Source organism: Chenopodium quinoa, unplaced genomic scaffold (assembly GCF_001683475.1).
Source record: "Chenopodium quinoa cultivar QQ74 unplaced genomic scaffold, ASM168347v1, whole genome shotgun sequence".
NCBI classification, from domain to species: Eukaryota; Viridiplantae; Streptophyta; class Magnoliopsida; order Caryophyllales; family Amaranthaceae; genus Chenopodium; species Chenopodium quinoa.
The window spans coordinates 504,207-523,603 of NW_018744284.1; the positions used below are offsets into that span (position 1 = coordinate 504,207).

General features: G+C 36.5%; 1 protein-coding gene across 1 annotated transcript; it reads left to right on the forward strand.

Annotated features, from left to right (window-relative positions):
- The first annotated feature begins 2,093 nt into the window (after window positions 1-2,093).
- Window positions 2,094-15,652, forward strand: LOC110694945 (auxin-binding protein T85-like). The gene is made up of 5 exons (XM_021872137.1): window positions 2,094-2,286; window positions 3,251-3,357; window positions 4,462-4,665; window positions 9,857-9,924; window positions 15,278-15,652. The coding sequence occupies exons 1-5, from the start codon at window positions 2,193-2,195 to the stop codon at window positions 15,381-15,383; spliced, it is 579 nt and encodes a 192-aa protein (XP_021727829.1). The 5' UTR covers window positions 2,094-2,192; the 3' UTR covers window positions 15,384-15,652.
- Window positions 15,653-19,397: the final 3,745 nt, after the last annotated feature.

Consider the following 19,397-nt stretch of genomic DNA (forward strand, 5'->3'; position numbering starts at 1 on the left):
GCAGGGTTTTTTTTTTAATAAAAAAATTAAAAAAAAAATAGAAGTGGTGGGGCGCCTGGCCAGGACGCCCAGCCCCTGGTGGTGGCGTCTGCTCCGGCCGCCGGAACCAAGGCTGGGCGTTCAGGTCAGACGCCAGCCCCCTGTTTTCGGCGGCCGGAGCAGACGCCACCACCAGGGGCTGGGCGTCCTGGCCAGGCGCCCCACCACTTCTATTATTTTTTATTTTTTTATTTTTTTTTGTCTAATTTTTTTTTTTTTTTGGAAAATCAGAATTCTTTTGTTAATGTTTAATATTTTTGTTTTATGTGTTAATGTTTTTATTTCTAATATATATATATATATATATATATTTTTTTTTTTTTTTGAAAATTAGAATTTTTTGTGTTAAAAATGTTTAATTTTTTTTTGTTTTATGTGTTAATTTTTCATATGTGTTAATTTTTTTGTATGTGGTAATTTTTTGTGTTAATAAATAGTGTTTAAATTTTTTACATTATGTAAATTTTTTATTTGTAGGAATTTCATTTCTATATATAATTTACACATATAAAATTAAACATAATTTTATTAACACATATTTAAAACATAATTTCAAATTAAAACAATTTTTTTTTGAACTTATTAACACATATTTAATTTCAAATTTATCAAAGTTAAAAAACCACAAAAAAAAAAAACAAAAAAACAAAAACTTTAAATAAAATTAAAAAAAATTACAAAAAGTTTAAATAAAATTACAAAAAAAAAAAAAAATCAAAAAGTAGGGGTGGCGTCTGGCCAGGACGCCACAGCCATGGTGGCGGCGTCTGGCCAGGACGCCACAACCGTGGTGGCGGCGTCCTTGCCAGGCGCCACTGCCACGGTTGCGGCGTCCCGACCAAACGCCACCACCATGGTGGCGGCGTCCTGACCAGACGCCACCCCTACTTTTCGTAATTTTTTCCCCGGATTATCTCGCTTTCCGGCGACGATGATGGCTCTCCGGTGTCCCTCGGCAATCCACTCCAGCTCCACATTCTTCATGAGAGGGAATTACAGTTTCGGTAAAAAATAGAAAAAGGGCAAAAGAGTCAAAGTAAAAATAATTGTGGGCTTTTACGTAGAGGTTTGTGGGCGATGTTTAACAAATCCCAAATATATACTACATAAAACAATAATTTAAAACAAGGAGGAGGAGAGATGGGTGGCTCACGGTGGGGTGGTTGCCGACGTGGGTCGTCGGAGCTCCGGCTGGCTGGGGAGTGGCGTGAGGTTGCTGCAAGACATGAAAGCAACAATTGGCCATGCATTCACGCATGAACCAAAGCAGCATGCAAGGAAAGAAAAGAATAAGAAAAAGGAGAAAAGAAAAGAAAGAAAAAGAAAAGAAAAATAAGGGAAAAGAAAAGATTACTTACCCCAAAATCTGATTTTTGATCTCTTGTGTGGGAAAATTTTGGGGTATTGAGAGGTATTTATAGAGTAGGGAATAAAGATTAGGGTTGAACTTAATAAACAAATGGACTTTATTTATGAAATATTTGACCACAAGGGTTCAAATAAAAGAATTGGGCTTACTTAAATGAAATGGGTTGGTCCACAAGGAGTATGTAAGGATTGTTTACATACTATTATTTAGGTCTCCAACAATTAATAAAAGTTTAGCCCAAAATAAATTATACTTTATAAAACTCACTAATTTAAATACTTTAGCCCTTAAAAATATATATTATAATTAATTAAATAATTTATAACATACATAAAAATACGGAGTATTATAGAGTGTATCTACGGGATAAAGATTCTAATGATGGTGGTTAATTTCATCTATTGATGAAGAACATTGAACAACAACAATATTTTGATTTTGATTTTAATTTTTTAATTTAATCTTTAATTTTGATTTTATTAAAAACCAAGTTTAATAAAATTATTAAAAAAATAAAAAAGAAAAATGATAATTATAGCCCTAAAAGTTAAAAGAGGAAATATTAAAGATATAATAATATTAATTACATCAATTTGCACGTGATTTTGTCGTGAATTATCAACTTAATTCCATTTAATGATTATATTTAGCGGCTACATATCTCATTAGTCAGTAAAAAATAGACTTTCTAAAAATCAGAAATAAATTTTTGGCATACTAGGGCTGGCTTATCGCCACGTGAGGACTCTAGGAAAATTCGAGAAAATCCAATTGCAAGAGAGAAATGTATCAGTTTAGAGCTTATCTGCTTCCTATAGTATTTCTTAGTTGGCTTCTCTTAGCAGCAACCCTCTTAGCTTCAGATTGCTCCATTAATGGTAAGCTTTCAATTCCCACCTAAAATCTCATATTAATATCTGGGGTTGCTTTGTTCTCATACATTGATTGTTGTTTATTTGTATTCTTGTTTTCTGCAATTTATGTTCAATGTTACAATGCACAATTGATACTTTGAAAATGAATTAATGGATAAAGGGATTATTATATTTTTTGATAATGTATTGAGTGATGATGAATTATTAGAGATTTATCGTTTCGATTTTCGGACAATTGAATTGCTTGTAATTGGTTTATACCCAGGGTTTTTGTTAGAGTTTTTGATACAGTAGGAATTACATAGGGAACTTCTGGTGGTGCCAACATTTTAATATTGTTAGTCGGACTCAGGAACATGGGTACATCTCCAGCATCCGGCTTGGCTATTTTGTGAATATTCCATGATTTTTGAATTAAAATGAAGTGTCTAAGTGTCCAACCCATGTTTGCAGGAGGTACTTGAAGTCAAATGAAGAGTTCGAGTAACATAGTTTTTGTTTCGAGTTTTGCTTTTAAACTAAAGGCAACAATTATGAGGAAATATTAGCTATAGAAGGAGTTGTTAATAGAGATGAATCTATGATGACGATCACGTCCTCCCACTTTAAGCATTATCTGTGGAAGGAGTTGTAGTTTTATTTTTAATTTTCTATGATGACAAATTGACAATTAAGTACTCCCACTTTAAATAATTTATTGGACTTTTAGGGAAACTTTGGTCAAGTGTAGAAGGAGTTGTTAATAGATATTAATCTTAAACCAATATACAAGGAATTGTGCAAATGTTTGGACCGTGAACATATGAGTTGGAATAAGATGGAATCTGAGGTCAATTCAAAGTCATTGGTTTTTATGGATGCTAGATAAACCGAATAAACATGGAGAAGCTCATTGTGCTTTGGTTTTCTAGTCAGGTGGGCATATCCGTGTGGGATATAATTTGATTATAGTCTTCTATTGATGCAGGATTTCCACTTGTGAGGAATATAAGTGAGCTTCCCCAAAGTAACTATGGTAGAGAAGGCCTTTCTCACATTACCCTTGCTGGGTCTCTCATTCATGGCTTGAAAGAGGCAAGTATTATGGTTATATAAATAGATCATTGCTCATTTCTCATTTTCATAGTAGCTAGAAGCTTTCAAAATTTATAAATTCTTAACTACAAAGTACAAAGACACTGCCCTGTATAAGTTGAATGTAACCCTATTTATTTTATATGTACCCTGTTCGTTACAAGCTTTAAAATTCGTAAAACTATACATATAACTGCCTATCACATTATTCAAGCAACCTCCCAAGATGATACATTGATACCTTTTCTCCCACTTATTTTTTGTAACACAACGTGGAAGAGCCACAATATTGTTCAGTTAAGTTGGTATTTACTGAAACAAAGAAGAGGAAAGGATCCTTGCTTATCAAGAAAATTGATGAGTCTAATCAGAAGTTTGGGCAATTCATAAAAGGGTGAAAGTGGGAGCTGGGAAGAATTGAGATAATTTTATTGTGCAGTTTGATAGTGAAGTTGCTTACAATATTCACCTTGGGATCTGATTCAAAAGATGCTAATCACAATACCAAGTTGCATGCATTTTAGTTTGTAGATAATAGAAATTATAATTGAATATGGGCTAAAGACTAAAAAACAGGACAATCAATGTATTAAATATGATTAGATCGTTTGTAAACTCTAATGCTGGACATATTATTTTGGATCATCCTCATGCGTAGATCCAGATGTACTATTGGAGTATAAATCTTCCCAACTAGTAGAAATAACGATAGCCTATGGTAATACGATCAAAAAGGGGTACATATGGTAATAAAAGGGTTTAGTTTTTTAAAACGTCATCTGCTTTACATTTATTTTTCTAAGGAAAATACGTGTAGCAGGAACACTCCCGAGGTTTGACAATTGGTTTTCATGAGCTTTAAGCAATGTTTTTATTATTTTGAAAGCCTTAAATTATGGGGTGTTACAATGATAGTATAGTATAGTATAATGTTCTACTATGTAAGGTGATATGAATCAAAGCTTTTTGAAGGGAATTATTATGGTTAGACATTAGCAAAAGATGATAATAGTTAAGACAATTTAAGAGATCGCATTATTTAAACTGTTATGGTTATGGTTCTAAAATCTCGTCTTAATTTTTGCTTATGTCTAATTTTGGCAGATTGAGGTGTGGCTTCAAACCTTCTCTCCTGGATCACAGACACCAATTCACAGACACTCATGCGAAGAAGTTTTTGTAGTCCTCAAGGGTACTGGTACACTTTATCATGCTTCAGACTCGCATGGAAAATATCCTGGCCAACCTAAAGCCTTTCCTATCTTTGCAAACAGTACTTTCATTGTCCCTGTCAATGATGTTCACCAGGTAAACTGATTTCTGCCCATGTAGTATTCGTATCTAAATTATTTCTGCCAGATGTGGTAAGTATTGATGTATTTTGTATATATTAATCTATAGTTCTGATTTTTGTTGAGTCACCAATATGAGCAAATTGGAATATTAATTACTTCCTTGATTTGTAGAAGGTTACTGTATGCATACTATGCAATTCACATTAGAATGTCTGTCTAAAGCTGACGTTAATGAGATTGAAACTGATTGAATTAATTTACTAATCAGGTTTGGTGAGTGCCATTTGGCTACGTAAAGAATTCTTTTATCACCAATTAAAGATTTAGACTCTACAAAACCTTGGCAAGCATTAAAATTTTGAACTTTGATGGGCTAGTTGACCCTTTTAATAGAGATTAACAAAACCGCACTAGTGAAGTATAAAATGGAGGATTATAAGGGCACTTCCAAAAATAGAAGTAGAAAAAGACCTTGAGGAATAGCTTGTAATGATCCCGACCCCTAACAATCGAAGCATGATTCTTTCAACAGAAGGTGCAATATTTTTCCAGCAGATGTTAGAATTTTAGGTTACTTAGGTAACTCTTTGTTACTTATCAACATTTGAGTCCCTGCAGCGTATTTTTTTGCTGTTGATGATTAAGACTGAAAGAATGCATGGGGAAGCAGAATAACCTTTCTTGATTTATGAAGTTTTTTAAGTGGGTGATGCCCTGAATATACATTTTTGCTGATTTTTTAGGTTCTGGAGATTTCTTTTCTGCTGTCATATTTAAGTTGTTTTGTGAGTTAATCTTTAGAAGTGGAAGTTTATTTGAGATTCTACTATCAGAATGCCAGAGAGACTGAAGAGATAAAAAATCCCTAGGTGGTCTTGTATTAGACCTCTGTATTTTGGACTAAGCTCTTTAGAGTTTAGACTAATAGTTTAAATGATGAGTTCTAAGGAAGTTACGTATTCTCTCCTAACATTGAGAGGTTAAGTTTGGTGAGCTAAGGCGTTTTTGTGATTTGCCATCTTAGTGTTACCCATGAAAGACAACATATACTCATTTAGATACAAAACAATTAAGTAATAATTGTTCATACATATTACAATCACTTGCGAAATTGGCATCTATCGCACATCAATTGGTTCAAGAAGGCACTTTATTTTATTCACCCTCTGTCCCAACTCTCAAACTCTCAAACACAGTTCAATAATTTTTGAAGTATAGAACAATTAAACAGAATATAGTTAGTAGAATAGAAATAAAATAATCTTCCAAACCCAAGGAATAACCACATACAATAGTTATAAAAAAAATATACTCCCTTGGTTTCTTTTTGTTCTTCCCATTTAAAATATTGGCACTATTCATAAGATGAAAAAATTTCTAAATTATTCTCAATATATAAAACATAACATAGTCATGTTTTCCATGAGTAGTTTATTAATATTCAACTGTTAAATTTTTTATATTAATATGTAACTAAATATATCTATGGTCAAAGTAATGTTGGCAAATATAAACAGTCAATTAGTAATGGAGGAGTAATAACTCTATAGTAATAGAAATAATCTTAGCATTATTTGCGTGACATCTTGTGTCCTAAAAATATAATTTCAACCCGTAGCTGTAGGTCTCTAGCTACTTATTATAACAAGCTTAATAATATTAACAATACGATAACAATGAATCTATAATTGTCTAACAATCAATTGCATACTTGATAAACAAGTTTCACTATATTACCCTCTTATCCCACGATATTTTCTCCTTTTCATTCACTCTCTTATTTTATCCATCTTTTTCTTATACCCATCTACTTTTTTACATTTTTTTTATTTTACTTTAAAGACCTTTTTCTTATACTTACCCATTCAGTCATTGGTTTTCTTAGATTTGTGTAAATTGTAAATGTTAAGATCTAATGGAAACAGAGGTAGTACTTGTTTAGCTCAAAATCTAATCGCCGGATAAGACCAGTAGGACAACAACTAGACTAATAGATATGCAAACGATGATGTAGGTTCAAAAAATGTAGATGAATGGTTAAAAAAAGGATGAAAAAGGGGAAAGGAAGAGAACAAGACGGAATGATGACGCAGAAAACCTAGGAAAAAGGGTAAAAACCGCGGGTGGCTATGAGTCCTCCAATCCACTAGGTCGATAGTTCAATACAAGTACAATGTAGGATAAAAATAGATTTATAACGTCGCTAATAATTGCTAATTGCTATGAAATATAAGGCTTAGATTTTGTGTTATGCCTTTGTACAATGATTCTCTTCCTATTTATAATGGAAAAGTCTTCCTGAAGCACTTCAACGGCTGGAATCCCACGTTCTGTTCCGAGTTTCATGCCGCATTATCCATGCACTATCCGTTGTGGTTTGACTTGTTCTTTACCAACAACTAGTTGTTGCTTACTGACTTCGATTCTTATGGCACTTTTCTTGACTTATTCAAACTCGGATCTTTAGGAATATTCCTCAGGGAATGCTTTGTTTAACTTCCTTTGACTTTTGGAACCAGTTATTTGAACGCGATCGTATCATGATTTTGAGCTTAAGGAAATTTATATGGGACGCCAATTACATCGCTGTATTTGGTCAGAAGTTAGGAATTTTTGGAGCATGTAAAGAAGATGAGTTTAGTGGAGATGCATATGTTAAAATGGATGTGTGGGAAGTGGGAACACCTTAAGAGATGTAACACAAAAATGTAGATATATAGAGGGATGGTGGAGTTATTTTAATCAGAATTTAGCATGCTACTGATGCAAGTTGAAGTGAAACATGTATCTATGTTTCAATGTTTGTTTGTATATGTGAACACTCCTTTAACATGAGAAGCTCATGTAAATAGTCTTTAAATTTAGAAATGTATGTTATAAATGCCATGATCTCGTACTTGTGTTCATCAAGGACAATGTCTTGTGTCTAAGATATTGAGTTCTAACTTGTTTGACTGTTGCATATGCACCCATACCCAACACTTGTACCACCATGTTTGAATTACGTAGTGCATAAGTAAATAGTATCACAAATCATTAAATAACATTATGGCCTGTTTGGTAACCAGAATTTCATTTAAAATTCTGGATTTGGCCCAATTATGTTGTTTGGATATGCTTAGAATTTGGGAATTTAAATTGGCCCAAATCCAAGATTATAAAGACATGAGTATTTTTTGATATATTGAAATTCCAATCCTAAACCCGTCATTTCAAATTCTAATATTCATCAAAAAAAGCCCAACTATCTTTCTCTCCTATGTCGTACACAAGTTTCATCCTCTTCCCCAATTTTTTCTCTCTCCTAGGGTTCTTTACCTTTGAAGCATATACAAGTTCTCTCGCCCCTCCTCCATTGAAGCGAGCTTCGAATTTCTTGCTCGACCATTAGAGTGTACCCTATTTAAAATGGCTTAAATTTGATTGACCAATTTCTGAAATTTGCAGCAGTTCTTCGAATTCTCCATTGGAGCGGCGCGCGAGCTTTCTCTCTCCTCCATTGAACCAACATTGCAACTTGTTACCAACATTGCAGCATGGAAAGCAACTTTGGGGATTTAAGATTGAGGAGGAGAAAGAAAAAATCGGGGAAGAGGATGAAACTTTGGAAATTTAAGATTGAGCAGAGGAAGAGATGAAAATTTGGGAATTGAAGATTGAGGAGGAGAGAGAAAGGAAATTTGTGTGAGTTAAAAGTGTAATTTCATTTGCTTAATTCAAAATTTCACTCATCTCCAAACATAGATTAGAATTTGAAATTCTGGAAATGAAATTATGATATTTCCTAAACACCCAATATTGAAATTGAATATCAAGATTTCAAATTTCGAAATTCAATTCCAACATTTGAAATGAATATCATGTTTCCAAACACAACCTTAGAGAATTTGATTGAAAGTAGTTGACAGGAGCAAGGAATGCTGTGGGTTTGAATGGAAATCAGGACCACTATTAAAAATGTATTAATATAAAATTTTTATATATATATACACATATATACATATATACATACATACATATATATATATATATATATATATATATATATATATATATATATATATATATATATATATATATATATAGTTGAGGAATCATTTTGGTACTGTATCACATTGAAGAGTGAAATTTTTGTGATTGTTTTAGAAAAGGGAAACAACTTCAATCCATCTTCTAGGCACCTTCACAGCTTCACCCTCTACTTATATTCTTGATCCTGGTCAAACTGAAACTTCTTCCTTCTTGTATTAAACCCAACTCTTTCATCCTCTATAATCATCTTCTTTTGTTTTAAGGAATCTTCCGAAGACCAGAGTTTCTTATTCAGCTTTTGCCTCACTTGCAACTGCAACTCTGCAACGCTTTCTATTTTTCTAACTCTTTTTATTAGAAGGGAAACCAGTAATGAATTACTTATTGGTGACTTTTAGACCAGGTACCTGTTTGATTCTCCAAATATAATTAGGCTGCATCCTTGTAATCTTGTCCTTGAGAAATAGAGTTTATCTGTGCCCTAGTACTCATCCTTGTGGAAATTCAAACTGCACCTTGCCACACCCTATTATATTAGTATATTACTTCTGCAGACCTAGTCTTATTCAAATGATTAAGTCAGCATCCCTTTAATAATTCCCAGTGGCCTGTCATTGATCACGACCTACCTCAGCTTGTTCAGACTGTGATTTTAGCTTCCCAGGGGCGTGTCTTCTGAAAGCTATAACTAGGATCTGAATAGTAGTTTTGTCAAGCTGTATTTTAGTAGAATTGTAAACGCATTCCCCTTGTTCAGACTGTGATTTTAGCTTCCAGTGGCCTGTCTTTTGAAAACTACAACTAGAATCTGAATAGTAGTTTGGTCAAGCTGTCTTTTAGTAGAATTTGTAATTGCATTTTCCTTGATCTTGGTAATTTTTGTGAAGATCAAGAAAAGTAAAGTGTCATTATTCTAACTAGTTTGACACTGTGACCATATATGTTTGCATTTTAAGGTACTGTTTTACCATTTGAAGTTTTGTCAAGTTGTCTATAAGAACTCTGCTGGTTCTTGCCTTGTCTATTGCTTTCGGGTTGCAGAGGGAATTGTTAAGATAGCCATATCATTTTTATTCCCCTCAGTAAATAACCGTATGCAGGCTTTTCCATTTCTGCATCTATTATGACAATGGACAACAGTTGACACCTCTGACCTTTGTTTTGATGTACAGGTCTCGAACACTGACAACAGTGAGGATCTGCAACTGTTGGCTATTGTATCACGTCCTCCAGTCAAAGTGTAATTTTCTTCTCTCAGTCAAATCAAGATAGTTTCCCCAAATTTTCTTACTTTAGAGCATGCTCTGAAGTCATTCAAAGTGCATATTTGCATACTGAAAAGTTGCATTTATTTGTTTTTCTTAAAAGATAGCGGAGTAGCTAAAAAAGTTCTACACTACAATTAGCTATATTTCATCAATACAAGGTCTTGGTTTAGAGTCAAACTAGTCACTGAACAAAACATTATGTATTTTTAAAATTTCATCCCTTGTTGGCTCTTTGATAATCATGATTACTTTTAGTAACTAAGCTGATGGGGCTTCTTTCTTTTGATGTGGATTAATTTAAGAAGTTTTTTTTGGAAAGTTTACCTTGTGATATATTTACTCATGTCCCTTTTTGCTTGCTCCATAGAGCAAAGATTACTTTTTTATGAAGTGAGGCAAAATTATGCACATGGTGTTGCTAGAGGCATTGATGAGAAGAGAGAGGGAGAGAACAATGGGGCATCTCAAAGGGACACCCCAAAGAGGAATACGGGAAAAATAAAAAGGGACAAAGGGAGTAGTTGTTTTCTCATGGTTTTGATTATTTCAATATATCTTGATTTCACCTTTTTTTTTTTCATACTTTTGATTATTCCAATATAATCTGGTGAATCTGGTGAAGTAACAACTTGCCAATGAGTATCATTACTTTGATACTGAATTAAGCTGTCAAATGAATAGCACTCTATTAGTTTGTTTTGTTGTACGTTGTCTTGGGCTGTCTTATTAGGCTGAAACTTTTTGGGTGCAATTGGTGTGATTGGAGGAAACAGAATGGATTTAAGTCAATGAGAGAGGGAAATGTTAATTGTAACCATTGCTTTTATGGATTTTCTGGTATTATAATGGAATGGAATCAAATGAGAGAGGGAGATCAAGGAAGATGGCATGATGTGTTCAGTGGGATAGGGGAGGATAACAGATGGGTGGAATCAATTACCATCAAGTAAGGGGAACATTACCATACCTCTCAAATTAAACAATTTTATTATGGGCATACTTTAGTGGTTCTTTACTAGCCCTAAACATCTTTATAACAAACAGGCCACTTCTTCCTTTTAACACCAATATTTCCTTGTGTCATATATCAAACTTGCAATTACCTATGAGAAAAGGAATAACTTTATGGTGGTAATTGGTCACTGATCGAAAAAGTAGGGCAAATGAATAATGATTTACGGATATTAGAGCTTATAATAACTTATATTGATGAGCAATTGGGTGAGACATGATTGAAAATTCAAGCTCTGCTGACGGTCAGAGAGAGGAGGGAGAGAGGAGCTTTGCTAACTACATCCTTTGCGTAAAAAAACATTGAAGGACTTTAATGTTAAGAGCAATTTTTGAATTGAAATTGGATGCAATTTTTTTGGATAAATCTAAACCTAGGGCAATTTTGATGAAAAAGTTATACTCAAGGGTATTCTAAAGAGCTTCCTTATTTAATCTCATTCTCATTTCTGTTTCACATCGTATGCATTATTTTCCATCTGGTGATAGGTGTGCCTGGAATTTTAAATGAAGTCTGCAAAATTTTTCATGCTCCGTCAATCCGTCTTATGAAAGAAATTAAAGATCATCATATACAAAACATATGCTTGTAGTTTTCAGTGTCAAGTGTACTTGTGTGATTGTGTTTGCCATGCCATCTTCAGTTTCTAGTTCAGGGTGTCTGATATATGCCAGGTTCGCAAATCAGGGTGGCTTCCTTGGGGCATTGCCATGGAGTAGTCATGTCTTTTACATTTTGCATGCGCTTATCCCTGAGTAGTCTTTTTCTAATGCCTGAAATTGAGATATGAACTATATTAAAACACATGGGAAGAGATATGATCTTAAAAAGGAAAGAAATAACCTCGTATTCTTCTTTTTATTTTCCAAATGCATTGCTTTATGACCGATCTTGAATATACATGTATTTCCAGTGCAATATGGCTGATCTGTCCTATGAGTGTATCTATTATTGCCTAAATCTTAATTGGTTGCTAAATAAACTACTGCAAATGTTTTAACTAGCCTTATTATAGATTTATAGTGCTCAGAAGTGACCTTATTGGACGAAGCTAGATATGAAACAATCTACTTGTGGATCTCTTATTTAGATACGTCTTAAAGAGTTCTGATTGCTAATTAACTATGATAGACTGTTATTTCATTGTTTATGTCTTAAAATACTTAACCATCTCATTATTAATCCCAAGGGTTAACTCAAAGTCGCACGACCTAGCTAACCTAAAATGGAACCCAAACAATACGAACGAAGCCGCCTGTCCTTCTGATATACAGATGACATTCAGCCATTATTCCTATTTTGGTTAGTAAAACAATCAAAGCTACCGCATGTAACCCAACAAGCGGTGGATACTTTGGTTAAACATCCCGTTTGGCGCCTGTATTTGTACAGGTATCAACCAAACGGACAACTTACAATCAATAAAATAAACTATGTACAAAACTTAGTGGCTAAGCATGGTTCGTCTCAAGGAACTATATTGAGGCCGAGAATCGGATCATGCTGAGCGTATGACCGTCTGTCCAATGGCGTCTGTCTGCCTGGTTTGGGGAAATCACCACAGTGATTGATTGACTTAGAAATCAGCCATACTCTTTACAGTATCAAAGATTTCCAAGTTAATCCATCAGTCAGCCGCCAGGGGCCAAAACAGTCGGTATACCAAAACAATCGGCATACAAATAGGCAAGCTATACTTAGCAAAATTTATGAAATGCAAAAATTCAAAGCAAAGTGCAAATTGGAAAATCCGACAAAAATGCCGGATGATTCATATAAACAGTCGGCATGAAGACTAACAAAAAAGTTGAAATTGTCAATAAACCCCGACCCCTTGGTCGGGTAATGGTACAAAACAAGCGGCACGTAGGCCGAACAAAAGTTGATATAAAAAAGGAAAGCTTAAGCAGCAGGAGGGGGTTGTTCAGCATCAGCAGCCGTATCCTTTTGGTCCCAGTCGGCCGCTGTTCTTTTTCATTATCCTCCTCGTCCTCCTGATCATCCTGGTCCGACCCCCCGGATGCAGAATAAGACGACTCACCCTCCTCCTCTTCTCCACCCTTGCCTTGGCCCATGATCTTGGCATTATATTCGGCGGTAAACTGACTCTTGAAGTCCGGGAAAAGAGCCACCCAGGTCATCTCCATGATGATGTTGCAAGCGTCCATCATGTCTTTGACCAAGGCCTGCTTTTCCTCCTCGGCTCTGGAAGTGTACTTTTTGGCGAGTTGGTTTTCCTGGTTGGCCAGCCGCTGCTTCAGTTTATCCACCCGAGCCCATCCACCATAGCCCGGAGGCCGTTTGCTTCTTTCTTCGCCTCTTGAAGAGGCTCGAGTTTGGCCTTGAGGTCCTTGACCTGCTATTCCAGCTAAGAGACCCGCTTCTGCAGGTTGGCGGTCGCCTATGAATATAGTATGTCAGTCGTCAATATTTCATTTTGGGCAATCTAAAACATGGCCTTATCATGAGAAGAGGCGGAGCGAGCATTCACAGCCTTTACCTCCTTGGTCTTCTCGTTGATGGGCCTGCGAAGACAGTGCACTCGTGCGAGTGCACTCGGCCAAAAAATAGACGTCAGTTACAGGTGGCTCAAGTTATATAAACAAGTAGAAATTTTTTACAAGTATACCTTAGCAAGAAGAGCGAGGATAGCATCCAGGTTGAGGGTACCGCCTCCTCTAGCCGCCTCCTGTCCTCGAGGGGGACGGCTTTCAGCATGGACTTGGCCAGCTATACAAGATCCGGCCTTTGAGAGACAGTACTTGGTCTAAATTCGGCCAATAGACTGATTGCTTTTAGAGGTGCTAGACGACTGCAGATTAAATTTGACCCTCAAAGGGTAAGGGAAAGGAAACAAGTCTTTGATACCTTCAGCAAACGCCTTCTTCTCCTTCTCCTTCTCCTTCTCCTTCTCAGGCCGGGGATTTTGGAGGTGGGTTCATCCCTGGCCTTGAGGCCACGTGCTTCCTGGCCTTGAGGCCACGTGCTTCCTGGCCCTCCTAGGAGCCCTCCTAGGAGTCGTCACATCAGCTGCCTGTGTCCCAATTTTAGGATTCGACTGTGAGGAGGAGGAAGGCTTTGCTAAGTTGCCTGCAACAATAACCACAATAAGTAAGAAGCAGGCGACATAAACTAAATAAGACTTGTTCAAAGTTGGAAGAAGTTCACCTTGGGCGCCTGCAAAACAGGTGACTCTTTCGTTAACCGCTTGCCTGGATGGCCGAGCGGTACTAGGCAGCAGCTTCAATGCCAAGAGCTTTTCCATAGCTTTATCTGCAAAAGATGAATCAAAGAGTTAGTTTGACACAAAACCAACCAAGTCTTATAAAACACTTAGAACATGCGGTCAACTACCTCTCGACATCTCTTCAATAAGGCCACAGGCGGCCAGATATGTCCCATCGTATAGCCATTTATACTCGGGAATATAACTTTGAGGCTGAACTCCCTCGCCCCAGTCTCGGGGTTCGCTTGGATATCCACTTTGAAGAGGCCTTTGTCAAGGATCTCTTCTCCGAATAGGTTAGGAAAGGTGGGTTCTTGTTCCACCTGTTTTTTATTCCTAACTGTCAGTGGAGACAATGTAGAAAGTGTTCCTCCAATCTTTCCACTTGTTCTCCTTCCCCAAAGTCATCATATAGTCCTTGTGGCTAGATAACTGGTACCAGTCGGTCCCGCTTGTTTTTGGGTCCGGCTGAGGTAATTCATGTGGGCGAAGCTGGGGTCTACTTGGTGCATTTCGCAGCTGGCAACATAGCCTAATATGTTGGCAGACACCTAGCTGGTACCCGTCCAGGATTCGCTCCATAGCCTGATGTAGAGGAAATCTTAGGCCTGCCTTAATAGCCGCCTCATAGCAGCCAAAACATGCGTCCCCGTAGCTGGACTTCTAGTGTCCTCGCATCCGGTGTGCATAGGACATAACCATGCCCCATGACATGGTCTGAAGCTCCCTATTTTGTCCGCCATCATTTTCCGCCTGCCTGCGGGAACATGATGATAGTAGGCGGCATATTGCTCTCGGCGGGTAGCAGACGGCTCTGCCCAATTTTCTCCCAATTCTACTGAGAGGGATTCTTGTTGAGTCATGAATAGCAATGAGGAAGGGAACCTTGTTGAGTCACGATGGCAGCCAGAGATCATAGACCCTGGATCTAGAATAGTACCATTGCTATTTGCAATACGTTACTCATGTATAAAGACCTGAGTTTGTTTTACCATTGCTACTTGCAATACATTTTTATGTATAAAGATCAGATGTGATTTGTATCTGCTGTATTGGATTATTAACTATGATTTTTATTTTGTTATAGGTTTATGTATGAAGACTGGTCGATGCCTCATACTGCAGCCAGATTGAAGTTTCCATTCTACTGGGATGAACACTGTTTCGACTCATCAGTTAAAGATGAGCTTTAGACATTTTAACTCACAAGTTCTACAGCATTTTATGCTCACATCTTAACATCTCAGATTCTCAGCAAAACAAATGGAGGCAAGTTTTTAGTGTTTAAGTGTGAATGCTTCCAATGTATCATGTATTACTGTTGTTCATAATTTAGAGTCTGGTAAAGTACTTGGTCACGGTAATGTATATGCTTTAATTTCTTATGTTTGAATTCTGGATGTGTCAGTGAGTACTCTACATATATAACATGGCAGTCCATATTTCGATTTTCCTGTCTTTATTGCTCAGGGATGAAAAGCTAAACTTCTTTCTGACTTCCATGTCCAAATTCGCAGAATCTGAACAAGTATTTTTCTAAACCAGCAGGCAGTTTACTAGCCATCTCTGCTTGTATGTCATCGAATTGAATGCTTACATTGTTCCTTACATTTGCAGATCTTGAGCATGAAAAAGTTTTTCAACTTCGTATTATATCTTGCCTGACTTAAATGTTCAAATTAGCAGAATCTGAATAAGTATTCTTATAAACCATCACGCAGTTTACTTGCCATCTCTGCTTGTATGTAATCGAATCAAATGCTTCCATTGCTGCTTACCTCTACAGATCTTGAGCATGAAATAGTTTTTCAACGTACTAAAATCTTGCCCAATGTTATATACACCTTCAAAAAGTACTCTAATAATACCATTACTCTTTTAATGGAACTAAAACATGTTCAAATGATTCTATTACTACATTAGATCCTCGTATTACCATCTTTTTCCACAAAGTATCTACCTGTTAACATCTATGAACTAAACGCTTATACAATAAACAACTATTACTACCTAAGTACCTAGCAATCAAACCAGCTAATATAATTAGCTAGTCAAATTAGTTTAATACGTAGAACGTTTGAAAGAACTTTAATTCATTGTGTCTATTTATTTTGCTATGAATCAATTATATACTAATAGTCATGTGTTTCGATATAAAGGCTTTTAATTTCCATGAGAAAAGCACTTTATCACTTATTTTTCTCCAGTATTTTAGACTAAAAGATGTCAGTTAGCAAAAAAAAAAAAAAAAACAAAAAACGTTCAAACGAGCCCATAAATACGGGGATCTAATGTACATTATCTTGTACTCACTCCATTTTTATTGATCTTCTTACTTCGATTAATTTTGTTTTACAAAAAAATTTCAAGTGAGAAAAACAATATAATATAAAATTCGGCCCTTTCTTCTGTAAAATCTTTAAAAAAATATATGTAAATTAACAATCACATTTGATCCCATAAACAGGATTACGGGAAATAAGTTATGTATACTTCATGCGCTTAAGAAATTAGCTAGAAAATAGGTTTTAAATTTGGGTAATGATATATGTAGCCCTTAAGGCTATATATAAGCATTAAATATACTTCATAAAATAGAATTAACTTGGAAATTCATGACAAAACTATGTGCAGATCGGTGTAATTAATGTTTCTTTATCCTCAATATTTTCTTTTTTAGCTTCTTATGTTTATCATTTTCCTTTAAATTTTATTGATATTCTTAATAAGTTAAGAAATGTGTACATATTTATTATTCATTAAAAGGAGTATGCAAAATTTTTTTTAAAATAAAAAATTTAGGAAAGAAGTTTATAGGGATATTCAAACCCTACTCCATATTAAATCACAATTGCACTATCAATGAGCCATTTAAACTTTTATGATTTTTATGTGTAGTGTATTGGTGGTATTGCTAATATTTAATATATATGAAGCCTTTTTAGAATTTGGGCCATGTGCTTAAATAAATAATTAAATATTCATAATTTCACATGAACCACTGATTGTGAAATAATAAATACTCCTTCATATATGCAATTTAGATGGTTTTATGACTATTTAAAAAATACAAATGTCAATATGTTATATGAGAAACATTTGTCTTTTTTTTTCTCTCTCCTTTATACCACTTTCTCTCTCCTATGTGGTCTATACCCCTTTGTCAGTTTCACATCTTATTTTTAAAATCACTACCATTTTATATTTCATGTTGATTGCTTTCTCTCTCCTTTATAGTTAATATAAAATACATACTAAATATCGCTAATAACTATATAGATATTTGTCTATGAACAATTTGTCCTTTTTATTTTCCACTGTGTTCCACTACTTTATGATAAATTCACATAAATCACCAGCCATTTTTGTATTTCTTTTTCAATATAAAATTGAAAAGCTTTTCCATTTTACCCATTTCAAATATTTTTTAATAGTAGTGATTAGGGGATTTTTATCCACCAATCACCATCTGACACGTGGACCAACCAGGTTCCGCCACGTGTCCTTCACGTAGGCCAATGAGAGCCTGCCACGTGTCAACCAAATATTCGTCCACAATGGACCAGCCGCGACGCGACGCGTGTCCTTCCCATGACACATGGGAAAATGAGCCAACAAGGCCCAATCCTTGTTGGAGGCCCAGTCAGCCCTAGGTTTAACCTAAACCTAGAGAGTGACACGCTTCCCAAGGTTATAAATACCTTCATTAGTCCTCATTAAAGGGGATTACGCACATTAAACACTCTCACCTAGAGAGACCAAATTACATTATTTCTGCATTAATTACTCCTTAATAAAGTACTAACTTGACTGTTGGAGGCGGATCTCCAATCATCCGGAGTATCCGTTTGTTTTGCAGGTACAGGCGTCCGGTTCCAGTCTTAGAATTGTAACTCTCCCGCAGGACATCAAAAAAACCCCAAAACATTTTGGCGCCGTCTGTGGGGAGAGTACTTTTGAGATGGCATCCACGTCTGTACCGAATCCTGAAGAGAGGCGTCCTCTGGACGACCCTCAAGTTCAGTCGGACCATGATACTGAAGAAGAGTTTGAAGTTGAAGCTCATACAGCTTCAGACGGGACCCTAAGGGCCCGGCGCACCCGTCATACTGAAAGGAGAGAACGGGAAGATCCTCAAATTGGACTCAGCGATCCAGTCGGCGCACCGCCTGCTCAGCACCAACCGACTGATGGGTCTGCTCCCATTACAAGGAACGAACTCATGACCTTCATGAGGGGCTTCAAGGGAGAGATTCAGGAGCTGATCAATAAAAAGACACCTGCTCCGGCCAAGGAGCAGTCGACTAAGAAACCTTCCTCTTCAGGGAAGAGGAAGCCTGTTCAAGGGCGAGAGGCGACCCCTCATCCTAACTCTAGGAAGTGGGAGCCGCCTGTCCTTGATTTCACAAAGTACCGCTTTCCTACTCCAGGAAAGAGGAAACCCGTTCGTCATATTCAGGCGGATGGGTCGAAGAAAACATATACAGATGCTCAACTATTGCTAGAGCAGAAGAGGAACGACCGACTGTCAGAGTCGGCCTCTACTTCAGATTTTCAAGATAGTCTGTGCAATACCTCTATGAGGTATGCTCAGTCAAACCATGAGAGTCAGACAGGCGGTACCTCCCGTCGGTCTGATTTTCAGAGTGACCAGGCGGTGCCAAACTTACCCTTTGTATCGCAACAACAATATTTTCTGCAACCCCCTCCGTTTGGAGGACAGGCGGCAAAAAATGTCCAACCTTTGGACTGGCAGCTACGGCTGCTTAGACTTGGAGAACAGCCGTCGGCTTTCTCCAAGGAAATTTCTGAAGCCGCTCAGCCAGTCAAAGTTAAAAATGTGTTAATAGGCGCCTATGACGGCACTACTAACCCAGAAGACCATTTGATGGCATTCATTAACCTGATGTACCTCCAAGGGTTGGATGATCCCACTTGGTGCAAGTGTTTCCCAGTGACTCTTAAAGGAATCGCACAACAATGGTTCGACAACTTGCCGACTGGTTGTGTGAATAACTTCAGGACGCTTGCTTACCTATTCACCTCCAACTTTGCCATGAACATACCTGCGAAGAAGACGACCCTTGATTTAGGGACGATTCAGCAGGGTGAGAAGGAAGGGCTTCGTTCTTACATCAGGCGGTTTAACCTGATGAGAATACAGATTCAAGGGCTACCGGATGAGGTGGCCTATACTGACTTTTTCA

Coding starts and splice junctions, on each gene's coding strand:
- LOC110694945 (XM_021872137.1), top strand. CDS start 2,193: ATGTATCAGTTTAGAGCTTATCTGCTTCCTATAGTATTTCTTAGTTGG. Junction 2,287..3,250: donor TTCAGATTGCTCCATTAATG/GTAAGCTTTCAA, acceptor CTATTGATGCAG/GATTTCCACTTGTGAGGAAT. Junction 4,666..9,856: donor CTGTCAATGATGTTCACCAG/GTAAACTGATTT, acceptor TTTGATGTACAG/GTCTCGAACACTGACAACAG.